At 49.3% G+C, this 25,138-nt stretch overlaps 1 protein-coding gene across 2 annotated transcripts in view; it reads right to left on the bottom strand.

Annotated features, from left to right (window-relative positions):
- Positions 1–18,960, bottom strand: part of ADAMTS10 (ADAM metallopeptidase with thrombospondin type 1 motif 10) — a 101,246-nt gene extending 82,286 nt beyond the window's left edge. For both annotated transcript variants that reach the window (XM_054013284.1, XM_054013285.1), the window contains exons 1-2: positions 18,688–18,960; positions 2,612–3,055 (exon numbers count right to left, since the gene is read on the bottom strand). In XM_054013284.1, the coding sequence (XP_053869259.1) occupies positions 2,612–2,732 (121 nt within the window). In that variant the 5' untranslated portion in view covers positions 2,733–3,055; positions 18,688–18,960. The remainder of the gene's footprint in view (positions 1–2,611; positions 3,056–18,687) is intronic.
- Between the last annotated feature and the right edge of the window lie 6,178 nt (positions 18,961–25,138).

The following is a 25,138-nucleotide window of genomic DNA, read 5'->3' as shown; positions in this document are numbered from 1 at the left end:
CAAACAGATAAAAATGCCAGTGTTTACTATGCAGACAAGGTGTCAAGTATCGAAGGGGTAGCCGTGTTAGTGTGGATCTGTAAAAGCAGCAAAGAGTCCCGTGGCACCTTATAGACTAACAGACGTATTGGAGCATAAGCTTTCATGGGTGAATACCCATGCATCCAAAGAAGTGGGTATTCACCCACGAAAGCTCACGCTCCAATACGTCTGTTAGTCTATACTGTGCCACAGGACTCTTTGCTGCTTATGCAGACAAGAAAAGTTAACTTTCAAATAGCTGAACAGCAAACGTAAGTGTTACTTAAAATTTTTCAATAAATTAAAAATATATGGAGATATACCCATCTCATAGAACTGGAAGGGACCCTGAAAGGTCATCGAGTCCAGCCCCCTGCCTTCACTAGAAGGACCAAGTACTGATTTTGCCTCAGATCCCTAAGTGGCCCCCTCAAGGATTGAGCTCATAACCCTGGGTTTAGCAGGCCAATGCTCAAACCACTGAGCTATCCCCCCTCTGAACAAGGTATTTTAAGTTATTCCTTCTCCTTTATTGGGGTAGGTAGCAGAGCGGTACCATGAGAGGAGTAGAACAAGAAGAAGGCAGAATTGAGACCTTTCAAAGTTTTGGCCCAAGCGAGGGGGCCTCATTTGAGCTCCCCGCCTCAGGTGCCAAAATGCTGTGGGCCAGCCCTGGGTGCGCTGGATGAACGGCACCGGATCCCAGGACTGGAGCAGCAGGGGGCACTGTAGATTTGACAGAACTGAGTGGGGGGGTCAAGGCTTGGCCGCAGGGGCTGTTCCAGGTGAGGACCGAGGTGCTTTGGCAGAACTGCGTGGGGTAGTTAAGTTTTCACTGGCGTTTATTTAGCGCAGTGAATAAGGTAATGCAGCTGGAGCGAGGTGTGAACTCACTGATGGAAGAAGCCCAGAACATTCAGAAGAGGAATTGCCAGAGCCTTTGGCTAAAAGCCCCAGGAACTGTGTTTGTTTCCGATTAAATGTCTTTTCTGCCTCTATAAAACTCTGAACTGCACAGCGTCGGTGGTGGTTCTGCTTTCAGTCACCTCTTAGTTTACCCCTGCTCGGGCTGCAGCTAGAGGAGGCCGTCCCACGGATTTGGAGCACAGATGTGGCACTCGGACCGTGTTCAGAACCCAGAATAGTTTTGTGGCTTTGTCCTTTCTCCGTTAGAACTCTATGTAACAAGCAGACCACAGCCTGATGGCATTAGGTGTGTGTGCAAGGGGCCTTAATACAGCACTGAATTTAGCCCGACTGCAGCTAGCCCCATCACCCTGAGTGTGTACAGTTCCTTGGGCATAATCTAGGATGACCAGACAGCAAATGTGAAAAATCAGGACGGGGGTGGGGGGGTAATAAGAGCCCATATAAGAAAAAGACCCAAAAATCGGGACTGTCCCTATAAAATCGGGACATCTGGTCACCCTAGCATAATCCAACCACCTGCACAAGTTCACCTAAACCCATGCACCCTGCATACAGACCAACAGACACAACCAGCCGGCAATACCACACACTAACTCAGAAATGCATTCATAGATACACCGCCAGATGACACGCACATGTTCCCAAAAGTACACAGACGGACACCCCGCCCACCCACACGCAAGCCCGTAAAATCACCCACACAATTGCAGCTATCTATATAGACACAGACCTATACATGTATAGACATATACAGACATGCACACACAGAGACATGCCTGCAAACCCACACGTGTCAATATGCACATACACCCGCGTCTCCCTTTTCATAAGGCTCTTCGCGATGAAGCTCTTACTCCTACTGGGATGCTCCACTCCACTGAAGTGCAATGCGAGCGTCCTCATCCCGCTTGCTAACAGGCAGCTCCCTCCTGCTCTTCCTAGCTGTCATCCTGGGGCTTCATACAACCCTTATCAGTTTGCCGGCTAAGCACTGCCTAAAATCAAGGAGCATTAAATCCCACAACAAAAGCATCTCTCTTTTTCACGGAAAGACAGGGGTCTATAACTGGGCTACAGGCCTAACAGAGCCAGTTCTAGGGGTTCCCCTACTTTAGGGGTGGGTCCAGGGGTTCCCTAGCACAGCGGCTCTCAACTTTTCCAGACGACTGTTCCCCTTTCAGGAGTCTGATTTGTCTTGTGTACCCCCACGTTGCACCTCACTTCAAATCTACTTGCCTACAAAATCCGACCTAAAAATACAAGTGTCACAGCAGGCTATCACTGAGGGATTGCTGACTCTCTCATTTTTACCAGTTCATTATAAAATAAATGGATTGGAATATAAATATTGTACTTACATTTCATACATAGAGCAGTACAAACAAGTCATTGTCGGTATGGAATTTTAGTTTGTACGGACTTCGCAAGTGCTTTTTAGTAGCCTGTTGTAAAACGAGGCAGATCTCTAGATGAGTTGATGGACCCCCTGGAAGATCTCTGCGTACCCCCAGGGTACATGTACCCCTGGTTGAGAATCACTGGACTAGCACAGCAGGACTAGCACGCAGGGTTTCCCAGCTTAGAGCCAGCATTAGGGATTCTGCCCCCCCTCGGCACACAATTCCAGCCCCTCTTCCCCGCCCCCGTGGGAAATCCCTACCTTGTGAGTGGAATTTGTAACCGGGAGAGTCGCACGCAGCTGTGGTGAAGATGAGAGTCCACGTCAGAAGCCTCCAAGCGGTTGCCATGGTTAGCGATGCTCGTCTCAGCGCAGGGAGCATTGTACCAGCCTAAAGGGCTCTGTCCCAACATGTCTCTCTTTGGGCCACTGCTTATGTAGAGACAGGAGTCCTTGGTCCCTTTCCAGACATCCTCAGCCTCTCCGTGCTCTCCCCAAAGCAGCGAAACCGATGGAATCTTTGTAGTGCGCTGTACCCGGGCCGGCGTAATGGCTTCAACATGTGCTAATTAGAATCAAAGGCTCTCGGCGGCATTGCCCCTGCGGAAGAGAGGGTGAGGAGAGGGAGCGGGAGAAAGAGAAGCGGAGTAAAGGAGAGAGGGAATGGAGGGGGGAAAAAGGAGAGAGAGAAAAAGGCAGGGAAAGCTAGGGAAAGCAGAGTGTGCAGGAAGGGAAGAGTGAACGTGTCAGAGAAGGAAAGGAAAAGAGGGGCGTGGGCAGTGGGAAGAGTATAAATTAGATCAACCACGTCATTTTCTAGCATGTTAAAGCCCCGTTAGACAAGGGGCCTGCTCTCCGGCATCCTGCCCCTTGTGTCATCATTTCCACCAGTGAAGAGTGGCTGCCTTTCTGACTGATGGGCCCTGTACCCCCTTTGCACCCACCCGCCTGAACGCTCAGCTATACCGAGATCCCTTATACCGCTCGGGCCACGTAAAGAGACCTTCAAGTGATGGCAACTGCCATTTGCCCCCACTTTGAGGCCCCTTTGCCCTGCCAACGTGGTCTAAATCGTTCTGCATGTAAACAAGACCCCCCCCCCTTTTCTCGGCTTTGCGCCAGGCAAAGGAGAATCAGGCCCCAGCCCCATCTGAGCTCTTGATAACAAACCACGAACGCAGGCACAGCGCTGCTGCTCTGGCAGAAATGTTTTACGGCGGCACAAGGGTTGAGCGTCGGAAGTGGCTGGCTGCAGAGACCTCCAGAGAGAGAAACAGGACAGAGCGGAAGCGGAAGGCACAAGGTGGAGGAAAGGGTCTGAGTTCCAATCAGTCCCGCTGTAGCATCAGGTAGCATTCGGGGTGTCACTGCCATATCTGTGGGGACAGACTGGGATGCCACAAAACAGACAGGGCGTGTGAATGCTCCGGCAAAAGGCCGAGGAAGATGGGCTGTACAGACGAACGTGTGAATTCAAATAGAAAGAGCTTTTCTGCTAACAGGAGGATGGCGGGTGATGGGTAACGGGAATGGCCTGCAGTTCACAGCAGGGTTGTGCATTCTGCAGGAACGGGAAGAAACCTGAATTGCTCTGTGTTTTGTATTTACGTTTCTAGGTTAGGGGAGTTAATTTTGCTTTAGAAAGATAAAATAAACCAAAGATACAGCTTCCTTGGGGTATTTCCACCCTTCAAGAATTTAAATACCATGAGCTTGTGTTTAGTCCCATAAGTGGCTCCTGGAGGCATTACGAAAGTTAATATTTTGTTACGTCAAATACTAATTGGACAGAGACGGAATGATGCAGTACCTATCTGTGAACACTAGAGGGAGTCTGGGGAAAACAGGAGATGGTGCAGAGCCTGCTGTAATTTGCGAGTTTCTTTGAGACCCTTCCTCCCCATGACGTACATCACTGCAGTTTGGCTAGCTAACATCCCAACCCCATGAAATGGCTCACCCTGTCCTCTCAGGTTACTCTGTCCACTACCAACTGAGAAAGACAAGCCTGGGGCAGGGCGGCTGTGTCATTCCCATCCCACCTCCATGCAAGAGAGGTTCCCTTGAGAGAGAACAATGTCCCCCGAGTCCAGTCACGTGGCCGGTGAATCCAGCAACGTCTGGGATCTCCAAAAAGCATCGATTTCATGGCAGAACTGAGAGAAATATTCTCCAGGCATGATGCTGGAGTCCCCAAGGCTTCCTGATTTCAGTGCATGCCCGAGCAGCTCCTCTGAGAAACTGGAACGGAGCTTCATCTCAACCTTCTCCTCCTGGAGCTTTTCCCAGGTAGTCTCCTGTCTAGCTATTCAGCCAGTCACACTCTAGACCTTATCTTTAGCCAGGATTTGGGCACTGGGAGTCCTTGTCAGACAGTCAACTCATCCAGGCTCATTCTCCCTACCGATAATAGTCTGACCATACAGACTCAGGAAGCCAGCCAACTTTCAGAACATCCTAAAAGAAACTGGCCACCAAATAAGTGGCCACGGCATGGAGATCTGGTCAGCCATTTGGACCACATACTTTCCACTGTCACTGACACCTTAGTACCAAAAGTCTCCTTCCTATCACTCCATAGACACCCATGGCACTCAGATGACTTGCGGAAAGGAAGGAAGCATGAAGGTCAATAACGAAAACTGTGAACAGCCAGGGACAGAAGCATAAGAAATTTGTGGCAAAGAAGGTTAATCTCAGATCAGGTCACACACATCCAAGAGGTCCCCTCAGGTATACTGATGGACACATACAGAACCCGTGATTCCATTTCCGTCCCCATGGATTTGGACTCTTCATATCAGATGAAGTCCTGGAAGCACTGCAAGATCTCAGAGGCACCGCATGCAACTTTGTCCCGTGCCCTTTTTGGCTTATTAAGGACAGCCGGTAACTCTTGGGCTCCTTGGTTAATTTATGTCTCCTTGGATGAATGTAGATGTCTTCCCTCTCAAAGCCTTGCAAACTCCAGCTAGTAATTAAGAAACGATTGCTTGACACAAACTTGGCCAACTATCCAGTATGTCTGTCTGTAGGCTGGTGTCTAACCTCCCATTTCTAAATAAGGTGGATGAGAAGCTAAGATTCCAACCACACCTGACTGCCATCAACATTCTGTATCCCTTTAAATAGCAGGCCAGGTATGGGTCAGAGATGACCTTGGTTGTGTTATTAAATGATCGCTTCTTTGTTATGGACAGCGGAAAAGTGTATTCCTGGCACCAGGCTCTCCTCTCAGTCCAAACCCACCGAGTTGTAATGGGTATCTTCAGTTCTGTCTCTTGGGTTTTCATTGGAGGAGTCCTACAAGGTTTTATCGTCTCACATATGTCGAGAAGACTATTAGAAACCCTGGGTTCAAATGCCAAGTGTATGCAGATAGAACACAATTGTCCATGCCCTTCACATCCTACGCAGAAACCATCATCTCCCAATTATGCCATAGCCTCAGTGAAGTAAGTACATGGCCGAAGAATAGCTGGCCAAAGCTTGACCTTGGGTTACTCTGGTCACCAAGAACAGAGAAATCTGGGGGGCTGGTAGGCAGGACTATCCCACCTCTCAATGTAAGGCCGATGTGGCCCGTGCTGTGGGGTCACGAGGCAGGGACGTAGCGGCGTCCAACCTAGTGACCACAACACGACCTCCAGCTGTACCAGTGAACGGAGAGTAAATTTAAGAGAGCAGCAATCGTAATCATGCAGCCAAACTGACGCAAAACCTCAGAGCTTGTCCATCATGAGTCCCCTTAAAGCTGCGCGATTGAAACTGCACAAGGGAGAAGGGAAGCAGAAGCCCAGCATGGTCTGGCTCTCCTAAGTCAGCATTTTTAGACTCTATTAAGCTTTGAGATTCCAGCTCTTAAACTTTGTCCTACTTCCAAGGTTTCTGGACAGAAAGCCTCTCGGCTGAAGTATATTTCCCCTGGGCTTTACACTCCTAATTTGTCTTGTTTTTCCGTTGTTGAACCGGCTTCCTCAAAGCGGTTATTATTTCCTGTCGCTCTTCCACATCTCCAGGACCCTGAGCTGCAGTGGTCATGACTTCTGACCTCCCTCCTCTCCCCTCCATCTTTCCCTCCCTCTCCCTCTCATTTATGTTAGCAGCGCCCTCATCCCCAAAGGCATCAAAGCCTGGGAGAGGTTGCAGAGCAGGGAGAGCCTGTCAACCCTTGACCCCACAGGGAGGAAAGTCTGTTTTTAGCACCACAGGTTGGGAATTAGAGCTGTAAAATTCCCCTGAACTGCAGTGGGGGGAAGGGCCCAAGCGTTGATTCCCTCATGCCCAGGGTGGTGAAAACGCATCCCCTTTTCCACAGCCCTCCACCTCTGAGACCCCCAATGACCCTTTATCATGGGAGGGAAAGACCCAAAACAAGGAGCAGAGGAGGAGGGAAGCTGGAAGACCAGCGGGCTCCTCAGTTTCTTTAATATGTATAAAGTTTTCCATAACGTTCGTGTCAAGCTTTAGCTTTCAGGATGTCAATAATACACAGACACAAACAGGCAGGAAGACCCCAGATCTGTGCACAGGGGGAGTGGCAGTCTCTTCGGATCTTACGAGGCGGGGCCATGTCCAGCAGTAAAGAGGTCCAGGGTACAGCGTGACCTCTCTGGGTCTCGTGCCTGCCTCACTTGGGTCGGTTCCGATTTGCTCCTTTCCTAGGAATTCATTGTACTTGGCAGGCACTGCCTGAGAGCTAACACTCCCAGCTGCGGGTGCCAAGGTGGATTTCGCTGTGTGAACTCTTGGGTTGTGGCGTGAGTACAAGCCGGCTGTTTGGATCCCTGGCTCGAAAGAAAGAAAGACAGAAAGAAAGACAGAAAGACAGAAAGGACAACTGTTACTAATTTCAACATCGGGTCTGCAGACAGAATTCCCTGAAAGCCTGGCTTTTTGGCTCCGGAGGCAGCTGGATGGGAAGGTAATAGAAAGCAGATGGGCTCTGATTTGGCCCAAGAAGAAGGTTCAAGGTGCCTCCTAGTGCAGAGGAGAGGAACTTAAATGCTTTTAAAGGTGCAGGGGCTTGCTGGTTCCAGGTTTCTCATCCAGCGTTTGCAATTTATGAGCTCAGGTGTCCCTTTCCCTTTTTGAGAAATAAAGACAAACGCAGATTTCTGCTTCCAGCACGCCCCGGTGGGAGGAAATACTTGTGAGCCCCTCTTGCCAGCCCCTCCCCATCCCCCTTCCACCAACACACCTTCCCTGATGTGCAGCGTCAGCTGCTGAAAACAAGGAGAACATAAAGCTCCGGAATCAGAACTTCCAGACCGTGTTGTTCTCTTAGCTGAATAATGAATGACTAATACCTGGCCTTTGTCTGTGCCGTCGCAATGCAGTAACAGTTCATGCAGGCTGGATACACTCTCAAAACCAGAGGAACTTAACCACAGAGCACTCAGTTAATGCCCCGCGTCTGCTGCCCAGATCCAGTGCGGGTGGCCGATATAATTAGATCAGGAGCGCACAGCCCAAAGGAGGAGGATGTTCCAGGGGTTTAAGGTGCTCGGTTGGAACTTGTGGGACCTGGCTCCAATACCCTGCTCTGTCACACACTTCCTGGGTCACCTTGGGCAAATCACTGAGGCAATATCTACACTCTGGGCCTCACAGCAGCACAGCTGTAACTTCGCAAGGTCTCTGGTGTAGCCGCTGTATGCCAACAGGAGAGCGCTCGCCTGCCGGCGTAATTAAGCCACCCCCAATGAGCGGCGGTAGCTGTGTCGGTGGGAGAGCCTCTCCTGCCGACATAACGCCATTCACACCGGTGCTTTTGTCAGTGAAACTTACGTTAGTGTGTTTTTCACACCCCTGACCGACAAAAGTGCAAGTGTAGACATAGCCTTAGTCTCGCTGTACCTCAGTAAAATAGCACTTCTCCAAAACACAGGGGCGCTGGGAAGATCAGTGCATGAAAGATTGAGGTGCTCAGGGCCATAAGTACCAGAGGTAGACGCCATCCAGCCAGATAGTTTCCTTTCTCCAAGATTTCTCATCATAAACAATCACCGTAAACCAAACTGCCCCGTCAATCTGCTTCACTCCTATCACCACCGCTATTGACCAAGACCAGAAAGATGCTACTGTAGGTCAACAAGGTCCTGAATGAGGAAGGACCCAGGACTGCTGCAGAGCAAAGACCTTGCAGCAGGAGAGGTTCAGAGTTCATCCAAATAGTCATAGACTCATCCTGAGATTCTCATAATCTCTTTTCTCTGAAAACCAACCGCTTTCATTACCCGCTCTTTCATTACCAATTCTGGTTTGGAGCCTTTGCTGAAATATGGCGCTCAGATATGGACCAATCCAGTCAAAAGGTGAAGGAAGGATAGTTCCGTGTCGTCCCAAAGTGCGGTCCCAAACCTAGTCTGGGTTATTCTACTCAGGGGTATATAGTAACCAAGGCCAGTGTCACCGATTATTGCATAATTGTTCATTATCAGCTCTGAAGACTGGAGTTTTGTCCACTGATGGAAATAAGCTACTGAGATGGGCCATTGGCCTGATTTCTGTGTTCTTATGAAAGGAAAAAACCTGCAGGGATCACTCAGATAAAATGTGAAAGCTGAGAAATTTGTGATCAAGAGAACTCCAAATTGCTTAACGGGGGATTGGCATTTCTTGAAAGCCAAAAGCCAGAGCTGCTGTTAGCTTTGCCAGGCAGTAGCTGAAGGGAGGCCATGGCTGGATCTCCAGAGACAGCCCTTAATTCGTTTCTCATGGCCCACCTGCACAGCATCCCTAAGCTACCAGTGAAACTGTACTACAGAGAGGACACCATCGTCAAGGGCTGCACCCCCTAGTCAAGCCTCTCTTTATTAGGATGATTATTATTTTAAACATAAATTTCCCAGACATGTGACAAACTCATTCTTATCAACCAACTGAGTATCTTTGTTCTCTGCTCTTTGCAAGGAGAAACAGGCTGTCCTGCTGGGCTTGGTCGCATGCTGAAATACCACCAAGTCACCGACTCCAACTGGCCATTCGGCACCATGCGACTGAATCCGATTGGCCGTTCGGCTCCATGCGACTGAATCCAATTGGCCGTTCAGCAGGATGAGAGGCACAGCCAGACAGGTCTGTTTTGAAGTGAAAAATTCATAAAACATGGGAATTTTAAAATTGAATTGAATTTTGTTTTAGTTTATTTTGTTGAGGGAAATGAGCCCTTTTCTGAGTTTTTAACCAAATCCAAACCCCATCAAGTAGCTTTGCCTCTCATTGTGAAGGTCTCATGTGCCTCAAATGTAGCAAGTTGTTTGCTCCAGCGTGGCGGAACAAGGCAACCGGCCTGCCACTCACACATCAGGGAGATCAAAGTATCAGCCCCAGAGGTGAATGGCGTGCATGTCGGTCTGGGGTGTACTACTCCCCTGGGTGGTGGTGTTGCCTTCACTTCCCTTTCCCTTGCAGGTGGCTGTCTAGCTGGGGGGTTCTGCTGACACTGATCATGGCAGTATCTGAGCGTCTGCCCCATAAAATCAACAGCAACGCCCCCAGCACACGTAATGCTCAACACTGGTCCATTCTACCGCGTAGTGTGAGCATCCCAGAGGGCGGCACGGCGCCTGGACCGGCCACAACAGCCCGGTTGGTTGCGCTGGGATCTGTTTCTCTCTGGGTGCGGGAGGGCTGTAAGGAGCTGAAACAGAAGAAGGATCGCATGAGACACCAGCAGCCTCAGAGCTGGAGAGTCTCCTGCCTGCCAAGGTGAGGGCATAAGGACTTGAAGGGTTAGAAAAAGCCTCTCAAGACCTGCCTGCTTGCCTTTGAAATGGAGCCCTCAGAACAGATCCCATTTCTCCTGGCTCCTGCTCCGCTGTCTCCCTGCATCCTGCACGCTCCTGGCTCTCCAGGAAGATACTGAGCTGCGTCCTAAAGGCGTTGGTGAGTCCCAACTGCAGCTGCGTGCTCCCAAGCTGGGCAATGCTGGACAAGCGCAGCTCTCCGGGGCTGCCCTGGCTGCCGGCCAGCAAGGGGAGTTTAGCGCGTTTGGGTTCGTTCTCCTAAGCTCTCTGCAGGCCCGTTGGGGCTCCACAGGAGAGAACGCAATTACCCTTCGCTTCCCTCCCTCCCTACACAGCCTCAAGCAAGGAGCCAACGCAGAAGTCATTGAGAACTCAGCCCTCGCTGGGGAGAGAACACCAGCCAGGGGACCAGGGCTTTGATTTCCCCAGGCCTGGGGCAGAAGGCACCGCATTTTAGCGGGAGGCAGCCGAGTCCAGGACAGGGGGCAAGGGAGTCCTGGGATCTCTTCCCTGCTCTGCCACTGACCTGCTCTGTGATCTTGGAGGCATCGCTTGACCTGTCTGTGCCTCACTTTCCTCATCTGTCCCACGGGGATCACGTTACTTGTCCAGCTCCCTCATACAGTGCGTTGAGAGCCTGATCTGGGAGGTGCTGTAGACGTGGGGGCAGTGCCTCCTGTCCTGCCTCACAGGGCAGCGTCTGCACTCGGTCGGAACCCTAGTCCTTGGACCACCCAGATTAACCCTCTAGGCCCGAGATAAGACAGCTATGGACTGAGTGACACAAGAAGCTCCTGCCCTCGAAGGAGACACCGGCCCCGGGACGTCTTTTTCTTTAAGGAGATGAAGCTAAGCGTTCCCAGGCAGGTCCCCTCTCAGACAGGAGTTATGCAATGGCTTGGAGCCATTCCATGTGACCCAGACTTGCTGGCCCCCAGCCACCACACTCCTCACTGGCTTCAGCTGTTACAAAACGGCAGTGAAAAGAAAAAAAAAAAGAACAGGCAGTCACTGAGCGAACGTATCTGCCATCGGCGTGTGCGCATGCCATCGAAACATGGGTACACACACGCCACCTTTGTACAAGTGTGCAGGCCATCAACACATCGGCTTGTGCGTGTGTAGGTGCCACCGACACTTATATGTTTGTGTGCCATCCACACGTGTGCATGCCTCTATGCCCACGTGTGTCATCTATGCATAAGTGTGTACGTCCGTGTGTGCCATCTACACGTACATGGATATGTGCCATCTCTGCGTGTGTCATCCATGCATAAGTATGTGCACCATCTACATTCTTGTGCACCATCTATGCATGTGTGCCACCTAAACACATGTATGTCTGTGTGTGTGTGTACCAACTACATGTGTCTGTCTGTGTAATTGCCACTCCCATGCCTGTGTGACTAGGTATGTATTCCATCTACATAGAAAAATCTCTCTACCCGTGTGTCCGGTTCTGCCACCTGTGCTGGGTGTGCTACAAAATTATAAGGGCCAAGCACTTGAAAATTTGACCCTGAGTTCTTTTGAAAATCTAGCCCTGCCTATCTGACGTGTATACGTAATACTTGGTCCTGCCAGGAGTGCAGGGGGCTGGACTAGCTGACCTCTCGAGGTCCCTTCCAGTCCTACAATTCGGTGATTCCATGTATGTGTGTGTGTCAGAACATGGGACAGATGGAACATGTGTGTGTGTGTGTGTGTGTGTGTGTGTGTGTGTGTATGAACACAGGACAGATGAAACGTGTGTGTGTGTGTGTGTGTCAGAACACAGGACAGATGGAACGTGTGTGTGTGTGGGAGAGAACACGGGACAGATGGAACGTGTGTGTGTGTGTGTGTGAGAGAGAGAGAGAGAGAACACGGGACAGATGGAACGTGTGTGTGTGTGTGTGTGTGTGTGTGTGAGAACATGGGACAGATGGAACGTGTGAGTGTGTGTGTGTGAGAACATGGGACAGATGGAACATGTGTGTGTGTGTGTGAGAGAGAGAGAGAGAGAGAACATGGGACAGATGGAACGTGTGTGTGTGTGTGTGTGTGTGTGTGTGTGTGAGAACACGGGACAGATGGAACGTGTGTGTGTGTGAGAACATGGGACAGATGGAACGTGTGTGTGTGCATGCATGTATGTGTTTATTACAGTCTCAGCTGACAAAGAGAGATTCAGGATACAACCATAAAAAAAAAAAAAAAATCAGCAAACCCTATTTCCACCGGATCCAGAGCCACAAACACCTGCTTCAGTCGTTAGCGCTCAACGGTGCAGACTGATCGTTTGGCACTTGGGGACTCCACACCAGCTCTGGGGCCCCTGCACCCGCTCCCATAAACTGGATCGTTGACTGCTTAATAGTTCGCCGTTCAGCGGGATCGCCGGCTCTGGCGTCCCGTCCTCAGACATAAGCTGCACTGTGTGCAACTGTGAATGGCTCCACTATGCTCCTTACAGTTTATGGGGTTCGGGGTGGGCAGGAAATATGGACTCACCACCTTCTTGGGTGTCAGTGAAGGCAGCTTCCCTCCCACTCCTCTTACTGCCCCCATCCCCCTTCCTTGGCCACCGGCAGCGTCCGCGAAACCCAGCAGTGTCGCTGGCTCTCCTTTGGTTGCAATAAGCATGTCAAGGCTCGGAAAAGGATGAAGCATGCATGGTTATACACAGGCAGCGAAACATCCCTCCTCCCCCCACCCCGCCCCTCCTACAAACAAAACCTCATGGCCTGATTCTCCACTGCCGAGAGCCTTGTGCAGCCATTGGCACCTGTGCAAGACAGACGACCATGGTAGCCTTCTACACCCACTGGGCACAGGTGTTAATACCTGCACAGGGTGCAGGGCTATGGAGATTCAAGCCCACAGGCTCGCCGGGTGGCACGGTGACCACGCCACCGCAGCGCCAGTCTTGATCTCTTCTTTCAAGCACAAGTCCCATTGATTGACTTCAGACGAAGAACTTCAGTACCGAGCCCGACGCTGGGACGCCGCACGAGCGCTAGGGCAACGCCTTGCAACTCCACCACGCCTGTCATCCCAAAACGTCCCTACGTCTTTTAACCGCCAGCATACAGCGATCACTTCGCCCCCTCTGGAGTGGAGCGCAGCAGTTGTTTAATGCTGGACAGTGACACTCCAAGGTAGCAAGTGGAGCCGGGTTAAAGTGGTGCACAGCTGCACTCAAAACCTGGGACTGTGCTGGGATGCAGCGATTCTGACCTCTGGGGAGTCATGGAGGATCATCAGGGATCAAAAGAGCGAATGCCATCCTTGGATACATACATGGGGCACTCTTGAGTAGGAAGCCTAGTATACCTCTTGGCACTGGTGCGACCGCTGCTGAAATACCATGTCCAGTTTTGGTGGACATAATTCAAGAAGGATGTTGATAAATTGGAGGGGGTTCAGGGAATCATCTAAGGATGAGAAAACCGGCCTTCCAGTGAGAGACTCCAGGAGCTCAATCTATTTAGCTTAACCAAGAGACGGTTAAGGGGTGACTTGATCACAGTCCATAAGCACCTGCTTGGCGAACAGAACTTAGAATCATAGAATTGTGGAATAGTAGGGTTGGAAGAGACCTCAGGAGGTCATCTAGTCAACTTTGATCCTGGGCTCCACAATCTAGCAGACAAAGATATAACAAGATCCAATGGGTGGAAGCAGAAAGTCTAGAAATAAGGTAAGAGTTTTTAACAGGAGGGTAAGTAACCACTGGAACAATTTACCAGGGGTACTGGTAGATTCTCCACCACTGGCAATTTTTGGATCAAGACTGTACTGTAGGCTCTGCTCAAACAGAAATTAATTCAGGGACATCCTATGGCCCGTGTTATGCAGGAGGTCAGACTGCTCACAACCATCCCTTCTGCCCTTAGAATCTCTGACTATTCTGGGATGTGCTAGCTGCCTAAAGTAACACTAGGGAGGGGCCGAGGGGCGGGATTAGGGGGTTCTGAGTGAGTATCACCGCTCTAGGACCTATGGGATGAAATTAAGCAAAGGAAAATCTACACTAAATAGCAGGAAAAGCTTCTTACTGCTGAGATCTGCGAGGCTGACAGGAGGGAACTGGTTACTGCTTTCATTGTTTGCAACACTTAAAAATGGCCTGGACTATACACTGCGGGGAACCGGTCCCCCACTGGTTGAGGGTGGGCTTGATTGATTGAGGGCTTCCTTCTCCACGGCCCTGCAACTCTCACTATTACTTTTCTAGCTTGGCCCTGTGCAAACATGCGTTGTCACTGCCCCGAGGTTTACACCATTCAAGTCAGATGCAGACGGATGGTGGCTAAAAGTCCCACGCATCATGAGGGGAGCATGTCTGACGGAGGGAGCTGAAGGAAGAGAAGCGCGTGAGGGAAGGAACATCCATGCTCTTCAACTCCCAATAGATCGGTGAGTGGAAATCAAGGCTGGAGTTAATCCTGGCCCGAGCAGCTTCTGGAGGGCAGGGGAAAGGTACTTTAGAGCAGCCGGAGAGCCAGCGACAGTACGGCCCTGAGGAGGAGCGTTGCTCAGGAAGCATTGCAGAAGGAACGGTGAGTCATACTGCTGGGCCCTGACTTCTATATGGATCTCATGGAGTCTCAGGGTTTGCAGGTCATGTCTCTTGCCTCTTGCTCTGGGCTCCAAATCCCTCTCCTGATGGGAGCATGAGCAGTCAGCTCCGACGGCTCTCACCTGCCAAGATTTTAGGGTCCCTTTCTCCGCCGTCTGTGGGCTCTCCCCTGGAGGACGCATGTCAGCCAGACGATTTAGATTTGATGGGACACAGCAGAGAACGCTTTGACTTGCCAAAACATGTAGGTTTCTAATGAGGTAGCTGCAACTCAAAGGCTATCTATGCCCAGTCACCGACGAGACACCGCGGTTCATTGCTTTGGAATATGGGGCTGATAGCCAGACAGGGGATTGAACTAGTTCTTTTGTTCTGGTTTCAACTGAAGTGTGAAATCCTGGTGCCATTGCATGGTAAAACTCTGGGTATTGCACACACTAAGATCAACTCATGTTAGGACCAATATCTATGTAGGTTTTGCATTCATTAGGGTTTTGCAAACCTAAAAGGAGCAGAATCCTGTTAGTGATTTGTTTTTTCTTTAAAAATTAACTGAAAATGGAACAGAAGAACAGCCATCCTGGGTCACACCAAAGGCCCATCTAGCCCAGTATCCTGTCTTTTGACAGTGACCAATGCCAGGTGCTTCAGAGGGAATGAACAGAACAGGTCATCATCAAGTGATCCATCTGCTGTGGTCCATTCCCAGCTTCTGGCAAAGAGAGGCTAGGGACACTATCCCTGGCTAATAGCCATTGATGGACCTACCCTCCATGAATTTATCTAGTTCTTTTTTGAACCCCGTTATAGTCTTGGCCTTCACAACATCCTCTAGCAAGGAGTTCCACAGGTTGACTGTGCATTGTGTGAAGAAGTGTTGGAAACCCAAAAGCGACAGCATTGGCCTAGGACAATCAACAGGAAGTGAAAGCGACTAGAAACGGTGCCGCCGAATAGTCTGTTTTCACTGCCCATACCGAGTGAAACCAAAAAATAAACTACCAGCATCACTGGAGAACAGTCAGATCCTCAACTGTTGTCAATTGATGTAGCAGCTCCACTAACTTCAATGAAGTTATGCTGATCGTAAAGGGATACCATCGAGCTAAGTATTTCTCATCTCAGTTACTATTAACACCTTGGATTAGGTCTGAAGACAGTTTCAATGTGATTCGGCTCTGGAAACTGACCCCAAAAATGGCCCTGTGTTTCTCATGCTGGAATGATTCCACATCAGATCTGATCGGCTTACCAACCAGAAGATGGTTTTCCTAACTAGCCGCCCTGCAAACCTTGCCCGGAATCAGAGTCAAGCTGTGCTCTTTCTGGTTCCTGCGTCACCCAGACATCGGAGCCTAAACTTCGCCATAAAACTCCAAATCTGCCTTGAACCTTTCTGAAAGTTGAGGGACTTTGTTTCGCTTTCTGTGGGTTTTAACCTGATTGGCACTGCCCCTGTGCTTGGTCTGGGAAGTGACAAATGGCTGAGAGGCACTTCCCATGGCATTTCTGGCTTGGAATGAACTCAGAGCTGGTCTATGGAGGTTTTCAGAGTTAAGGGGGGGTTGGATAAGCTTTAGATACGGACGGAACCATCCCACTAACTGATGTTCTCTGCTCACTAGGCCCCAATACAATTCCTGCTGAAGTCAATGAAAAGACTCCCCCATTGGTTGAGGCTGCCTCGGAGCCGCACAGCGCTCACCATCTCCTGCCCTGGTGGGCAGCCAGGACTGACCGTGGCAATAAACGCTCCCCTCCCCCTCTGGGTCACCCCACTCCTCCCGAGCGTCGGAGCATTTTATTCCTCCATTGTCAGGGGCCCAGTGACCCGTCTTATGGCCAACGGGCCCTGGGCTCTTTGCACTTGGTGCTGCCCTCTAGTGGCCAGCTGCCTAAACTAACAAACAACACCTGTGACCTCTACGCTTTAAGTACAGGAAATCAAGCATTGCTGGTTATTCCGTGTGGCTGCTTAAAGCACATTTATATTCCTTGTATGGGAGGGGGAAATCTGTATAGCTTGGGGCAACCAACAGCCCTCCCTGAAACTAACAGCTCTCTTTGTCATGGGTTTTGTTTGGGGCATCCCGTGCCCAAGTGTTTTGCCTCCAATGCCTTGTCCTTGTGAACTGGGCAAAGGGGTTGGTTTACCCAGAAGATCACAAGCGCAAAATCTATGTGATTTTGACCATATGGCTAAGGGTGAGTAGGACTGGAGAACCAAATATAAGCGTCTGGAAGGTTTAAACATCAAGGAGGGGAAAGGAATGTACAGGGAGGGCCAGTGGGATATAACTGAGAATAATTGGATGAGATGGAGCAAAGGAAACACTTGGTATGTTTAATATAAAGAACTCTTCCTGACCGCGAGATCAGGGGATCATTTCAGAAAAATTCTGGGGCAGGACAAAGTTGTGTCAGCAAATAGAACATTATATGTAATGATATGTCCTGCAAGTCATGGTGGGGGTGGGGGTGGAAGACATAATCAAGCATATAGACCTATAAAAGTCACGGAGGGGCAAAACAAGGTTTAGGGGGATCAACTGCCCCCTTACCCCATAGCAAATGATGCCTGTCTATAATTTTGTGGAAACATGGAACCAGCTGAGACCAACATAGATACAACAACACTGCAAACTATAATTCAGCAGATCAGTCTCCCAAGAGACAGCGTCACTGATGGAGACATTTAAAACTAGACTAAGAAAAGCACTGGTGAACAGATGGTGGGGAGGAATCTTGCTCCGGCTGGGGAAATTGACTAGATGGCCCAATAAGTCCTGTCCCTTTCCCACAGCTTCCAAGCTTCTATGATGGATCCAAACCAAAAGACCAACAGAAATCACAGAGCCCCAAGAACCCTCGTGACCCTCTGCACAGCTGATGCCAGACCCTGAGCTGTCAAAGTCTAAACCCTACTGACAAAAATGGATAAAACCAGGATAGAAATCCCATCTGGCTGGTGTGTCTGAGGATGATAGCGAGTCTTCTCCCATGGAAATCGGTATCAGCTGCCATTAGAAAAACTCAAGGCTTACAACCACTGTGATATTGGACCCAATCGCTGCTGAGAACAGCTCTGGCCCCAATTTGAAAATGTAAATCTTGCCGCACACCCCTAGTTGGCGCCAAAGTCAGAGGGTAGCAGCCCTTCCACAGTGCTCACACCAGTCCAGCATTCAGTGCCTCTCTTGATTTCATTTTGCTGGACGTGATCGCCAAGGTTATTTTATAAACGCCTTCCTATTTATAGCGCAGCTCCACCAACCCTAATGAGATAATCTGCTGGCATTTCACCATCGCTAACATTTACCTTGATGTTTAAAATAACATGGTCCGGGGGATTAAATGAGAAAAAAAAAACCCTTTAAAAATATAATCAAGGCAGAGAAACATATGACCCAGTCCGAACTGCCAAATGCCTGATGCTGGCTCACAAAATTAGCGGCACTGTAGCTTTTTGGGGGCAGACAGTTTATAAGCCACATAGTACAGGAGGGAAAGCAAGTCTTGGCGCTCATGAAGTCAGAGAGAGAGAGAGAGAGAAAGCAATGTGTGCTTATACTTAGGAACCAGGGTAGCTAAGAACATATAATTCTGCAGCGTGATTACAGCTTTGGGGCTTGGTAATTGAGAGTTTCACCCCATAGCCGCTTTGCAAAAGGGACTCCGATGTTAGAACAAACAAGCATGCAATCAGAGTCTAAGCAGTTGACTGGTGTGTTTGGGAGAGACAGAGAGCAAGCGAGAGCAAATGCCTGACTCCTGGTGTTTGCAGCCACTCTGAAACACAACCCAGAGTTTTTATGGAAACTCTGAATGTTGGAGACGGGTGAACATGGTTTTCATTCTCATAAATGTTTTTCCAGCATGCAGTATTCCTCAGCCTCATTCCTTCAACCGGAGACCGTTTGGATTTCAAAGAACATCTGCATAACCCCCCTCCCGTAACCCCCACAAGCCCAACCTCTGAGAGTTTGCTCTGCAAAGATTTCTTTATTAAAAAAGCAAATTACCTTGGCTATCTTTTCCCCCTCTTTCTTCTGTTCCCCCCTTCTAGTGTGTCAGTGTCTCTTCTTTTTCCCAGCTGCAGCCAAAAGCGTCTCTCTCCCTCCTGCGTGTGTCAGAAACTTTCCAGGCTGCGGGCGTGTGTGTCGTCCTTCCTCAAGTCACAGCAGAATAGCCTTCTTCTGTCAGAGGTCGGCAGCTCTTGAGTGAAAGGCTTTGCTGAAAAGTCTCCTTTCAGGAAGTGAGCGGTAATCAGAGAGCAGCTTGCAGGCAGCATGGATAGGGGCTGTTAAAAAAAAATCACCGCTCACTCAGGAATTTTGCCAGGGATACACACACACAAAAAAAGTCAAAACCCCACAAGGCCATAAAAGCCCTGCCCAGACTGATGAAATCACTAAAGAAGGCAGGCCTTTTCTGTTACAAAATAAAACTACTCAGTTTTCCTGTTATAAAAGGAAACACTCCATCCCTTACTTGAATTAATGGGACCAACTTTTTGTGCTGTGTTTGTACCGGGCCTATCATGGTGGGGTTCTGCTCCATGACTGGCGTTCTTAAGGGCTACCGTAATTACATATGGTAAATAATTATAATAATTAATGACCAGGAAACTAGAGCAGTGGTTCTCAACCAGGGGTATGTGTACCCCTGGGAGTACGTAAAGGTCTTCCAGGGGGTACAGCAACTCATCCAGATATTTGCCTAGTTTTACAACAGGCTACATAAAAAAGCACTAGCAAAGCCAATACAAACTAAAATTTGATACAGACAATGACTTGTTTATATTGCTCTATATACTATCCACTGAAATGTAAGTACAAGATTTATATTCCAATTGATTTATTTTATAATTAGATGGTAAAAATGAGAAAGTCGGCCATTTTTCAGTAGTAGTGTGATGTGACACTTTTGTATGTTTATATCTGATTTTTGTAAGCAAGCAGTTTTTAAGTGAGGTGAAACTTGGGGGTACGCGAGACAAATCAGACTCCTGAAAGGGGGACGGTCGTCTGGAAAGGTTGAGAGCTCTGAACTAGAGGAACGGATCTGAAGGTGATGTGCAATAGATGTTTTAGAAATTGGGCTGCTTTCCTTTTCCACAATGAATAAAGAAAAGGTCTTCCCCTCCCAAACGCCTACGTTTCTTTTCCACTGAAGATTTAACCATAGAAATATCAGAAACATCAAATCTGGTCGTCCCTGGACCATTCCGAGGAATTGTAGCATGAGCTCTCACCCCCTTATGAAAAGGGTTGCGGGGAGATGTTGGTTCTTTAACAAAAACATCCTTTCTCCAACTTGTTACTAGGCGTTGGAGTTCAATACCAAAACACTGAGTTTGATGGTCCGTCATTTGGGGGACGGCCACCCTTTCAGCTCAGCCTTGTCCACAATCCCCCGCCAGCTTGCTGGAAAAGTTCAGGGCCCAGCTGAACTCGCACAAATGTCTGCTCTGCTGCTAGTGACAGTGCTACTTAAATCGCTTGCTAGCCTGGCAAGGTTAGCTCGGAAGAGCCTTCTGTTTCCCTATTGCCTCAGGGAGACCACGGAGGGGTCACTTTGGCCACATGGCCAATCCCGATCAGTCTGGAAACACGGGCTGCAGGGTTTCCTGATCGCTGAGGACCATCAGGAGCAAAGAGGGTGAACTGGGGAATGAAGCATTGCAAACCCTTACCCTGCAGCAAAGGGTGCCTGCCTCCCAAAATCCCGCAGCCCACCACACTCCTAGCTCAAACCGGGGCATGTTGGAGAAAAGAGCCATCAGGTGCAGTGACGTAGTGTGCATACAGGCCCCACTAGCCAATGGAATAGGGGTTCTCAGCTAGAGGTACACATACCCCTGGGGGTAGGCAGAGCTCTTCCAGGAGGTCCATCAACTCATCTAGGTTTTTGCTTAGTTTTACAACAGGCTACATAAAAAGCACTAGCGAACTCCGTACAAACTAAAATTTTCATACAGACAATGACTTGTTTATACCGCTCTGTATGCTGTACACTGAAATGCAAGTATAACATTTATATGCCAGTTGATTTAGTTTAGAATGATATGGTAAAAATGAGAACGAAAGCACTTTCTCAGTAGCAGTGCGCGCGGACGCTTTTGTATTTTCATGTCTGATTTTCTAAGCAAGTTGTTTTTAAACGAGGTGAAACTTGGGGTACGCAAGACAAATCAGACTCTTGAAAAGGGTACCGTCTTCTGGAAAGGTTGAGAGCCGCTGCTATAGAAGATAAAAACCCTACTCTGGGGACTGGAAGACATCCTTTAACCTAAGTGGCTTGGCTGGTTCTGCCTATCCACCCTTCAGCCAAGGACCCTGATGTCTGTATAGAACTCAGCCAGGATTTCACTCTGAAAGCCCCAGCAAGAGGCCGACGTTCTGGCGGGTGGGTAACACACACATGGCTACGTTGGAAGCATAGACAGCAGAGGTCAGAGCCGCCGGTGTCTCTGCATGAGGCGACACTGGAGCACAGAAAACGTCAGGCAAGAAAACGCCTTTTCATTTACGGACATTAAAACCCCAAAGGAATTGGCCATTTATTGAATAAAAGCAGTTCAAAGAGGAGGTGATTGTTGGGTTGGAGTCTTGGCCAGCTCGCTTGGTGGGTGGGAAGAGTGGCTTCCTTCCTTCCTCTTCATGCAGTTCACGCTGCTTTGGCCATTGTATGAGCCCCCAAAGTACATGCATAAAAGAGCAGCCAAACAAAGTATTTGGGGGCTTAATTGTTGAATGGAGCTGCTTCTGGCCAGGGGAACACTCACTAATTGCACTGAACCTGGCCTGAAGCCAGGCAAAGGACTTTCGAATGACTTCTCTCTGCTAAAGCTTGTCATCAAGCACTTCATGTATAATTACAAGGAAAGGAGGTTCCAAACATACACCTTTCCTGCCCAGGAATTTGCTGCCCCACATTCTCTCCCCTTGATATTTGTTTTTTCCCATTGCGGGAAGAGATTCTCCTTGTATTGGAAGTTGGATTTTGTGGCTTCTCAACTGATCTGCAGAGATACCGTTAAAGACCATATCGTAACATACAAGGGGGCAGGGTTAAAGTACCGTCTTATGCTCAAAGCCTCCTAGCCCTGCAACTGTGCACAGAGCCATTCTGGGGGACTATCATCTGCCCACGCAGTCTCCCTCTCCTTGCAGGGCACCTGAACAAAGTGGCTGGGACCAGCTGTCACTCGCAGCCCGAAGGAGGAGAGGGTTTCCTGGCTGGCGTGAACCAGAGCCCCTCTCGCCCGTGGTAATAGCGCCTCCAACCCTAAGAACTGGCCAGGCCTAAGGCGACTCACGCTGGAGCCATCCGGGAGCTTCCTGGTTGTGACTATCCTGAAAATCCGCAGCAGCAGGGATAGAATTCAGTTCCAGCTCCTTCCAAAGCGCAGGCCTCTGTCGCTAAAGCAAACACTGACCATCCATCAAGCTGTTAACAGTGCATGGCAGCAGACACACAGTTGTACAGTTCAGATTCTCTCCAGTAGAGGGCAGCGATGACGAAATGAAGAATTCGGGCAGGACTGGCCTGCAAACCCCACCGTTCGACTAACTACGCACACCGTTGTTTCGGGGGCCGCTCTCTCTCGCAGTGAAGAATTTTGGTCCTGTTTCCAGGAGACGCTCAAAATCCCACGCCGCTGGCCTTTGCTGCAACTTCACTAGTTTGGACCCTCACAGTTTGGAGCCGGAGAATCAGCAAGGGCCTTAAAAGCAGTTTACACTGCGCCCTCGTGTGGCCACAACTGGCAATAGTCACATAAGGATTCAGGTTACCATCATATTTCAAATGCACTCAGTCAGTACTTCTCACATTTTCCCCACGTGACATTGCATTTGGCCTGAACAGAAACTTTTGCTCCAAGGTCCGGACTGCTTAGTTAAACGTGGAGATCCGGCAGAGCTCCTGTACGGAGTCCGATCCCGTCCCTCTAGAAAGGTTGTAAACACGATCACATACAGTCTGATGCACACGGCAGTCATCGTCACTAGATACAGTTGTCAGATTCCCCCGAATCTGTGGGGTGCTCCTGAGTTTTCAGGGGGCTGCCCCACAGATCTGGCTCGTAGGATAATTAAAGAGCCCCTGATAGTATTTGAGGTCTTGCGATGTTGCTCTGCAGCAGTGTCACGACATTGTGTCCTTTTGTTGGAACGTGGCATCCCGACAAGACGACACAAAGAAGGGTGTGATGCAGAGGCCTGGTGCTGTGTTGTGATCGTTTTGTACCACAGCGAAATAAAAACAGGAACCAGGTCTTTCTGTGCTGAGATCATGGTCTCTACCACCTTCAGTTATCCCCATCTACCCAGCTATCCCCTCAGCCAAAAAGCCTTGGACCTAATGTATATGCCAACCAACATCCCAATCACCTGACTGTACTTTCCCCCCACCTTTCATGTGCCATCTAAATTGTCAGCATCTCAGGTCATGGGTTTTTTTATGTTTGTACAGCACCCAGCACAATGAGGACCTGCTTGGGACCTTTAGGTGCTATCGTAATAAACAGCAGCAGCGAATAATTCGCACTCCCTGCACCCTTTGCCACCCAAAAGTTGCAGGGCTGAGCCCTTGCAAGTGAAACTAACTACCAAAAAACAGTGAAACTGACGTCCTTGATTTTCATAGCCTGAGCTGAGAGAAATGCAAAAAGGAAGCAAGCTAACAGCACCAATAGGGAGAAATAGATCCCATTAATAAAAAAAAAATTGTGGTCAGTTTCATTAATCTCAGGTATTCCTTGTCATGGAGGTGATGAAATGTGTTTGGTGCAGTAACTTGATGTCACTCTAACTACACCTCCAAAGTTATATTGAGTGTCACTAGGGAGAACAAAGGCCCAGTCTGGAAGTGATATCGAACGACTGATGGCTTTGACAGTGTGGCTGGAAGGGGACATGGCTTATTGCCGCGGCCTAATGGGGGCTTTGAACAAGGACAAATGTGCAGGCGAATACAATGGAGAGAAAGGGCCCTTGGCTGAGGCTAAACAGGCAATGAATGGCTCAGGTGGACAGTAAGGTTGGTATGTTTAATAACACTCTGGACCCTGTACTGTGCAGCATCCCGCATGTAACAACACACAGAGATGGCTGTAGTGCCTTGCGCACATTTAAATTCAGCTTGCTGGTTGACTTCCCTCTCATCTGCAAATACCTCCATTTTCCCTGTTATACAAAGCTGGCTTCCTTCCTCTGCGTCCTTTGATCAGTTCTCAGGAAAGGATTTCAGCAACACCAACACCCCTTACCGCAGCGCCCTTTGGGATAATCAGACCAAAGCCTGACTCTGATCTCCCAATGTATATTGGGAGCGGCTCCGTTTCCACCAGTGTGTACAATCAGAGTGAGTTGACAGGCCCCAAGGCCTGGTACTTATGGCATGCTATGGTACTTATACAGTCTCAGTTACCAGAATTTCTGCGCACCTCACAATTGTTAATGGATTTATCCTCAACACCCAGCAGGTAGGACATCCCCATTTCATAGATGGGGAACTGAGGGCCAAAGAAACAACGTGATTTGCCCAAGGTCCAGCAGGGAATTGAACCTAGGCCTCCCAAACCCCTGGCTAGTTCCCCAACCACTAGGCTTTCCTTCCTCCCCTTATCAGCCTGTTGATTTTGAATTCAGATGACCTGGTTCCCCTGGGGTTTTTTGTGCATTACTTTTTCCCCATGAGTCCCTGATTCATGGATATCATCTTGTCTTCCTCAGCTGGCCAAAGCATAGATAGCGATGCATGTGGACGGTCTCCTGGGGCAACTTGAGAGGACGCTGGGTTGTTAAAAATCCAAGACTCTGCAGGAGGCCAGATCTAAAGCCCACGAGATCCAATGGACAGGCTCTGGCTGAGACCCTTGGACACGGCAGCTGATCCAGCCGCGTGCATCCTTAATCATAGTTCTGGCCTGAAGCGCACTGAATTAAGGAAGGCGTCTCAGCTCTGAATGGTGCAAAGAGAACTGTTTTAAGGCAACAGAATGGGAACGCCACCCCAGAGGTAGCGAGGCTGACTTACACAGCGTCGCTGGAGACGGTGATTTATAAAGCACAGGACAGAGGGTAATGTGCAAACATATGGGAATCATTTATGGATTATATTGATGGGTCTGGGATTAATGTATGAAAATATGTCACCCTGCTATATTTTGTTGGAAGGCTTGCAGGACTGTGAACATTTCTTGCTAAAGTATGCATTCTGCTGCCAAGTTATGGATGTATGTTTCTGTCATCTTGTTGCAGGGGCTGTGGGACTGACTGGTGTGGTTGTGATGTGTTGTGTAATTAGGGCTTAGTCAAGAACTGGGCTGTGAACGTGTTTGCAGAGACATGAAGAGTGTGTGTGTGAGTGTGTGTGCATACACACCACTGCCCTCTCCTGGAGGAATCAGAATTGCCCAGCTGTGTGTCAGAGGTACTCATACCCCCAGAGGGTACGCAGAGGTCT

Source organism: Malaclemys terrapin, chromosome 24 (assembly GCF_027887155.1).
Source record: "Malaclemys terrapin pileata isolate rMalTer1 chromosome 24, rMalTer1.hap1, whole genome shotgun sequence".
Taxonomy (NCBI): Eukaryota; Metazoa; Chordata; order Testudines; family Emydidae; genus Malaclemys; species Malaclemys terrapin.
The sequence above is the reverse complement of the archived record's forward strand: the minus strand, read 5'-3'. Positions and strand labels throughout refer to the sequence as shown.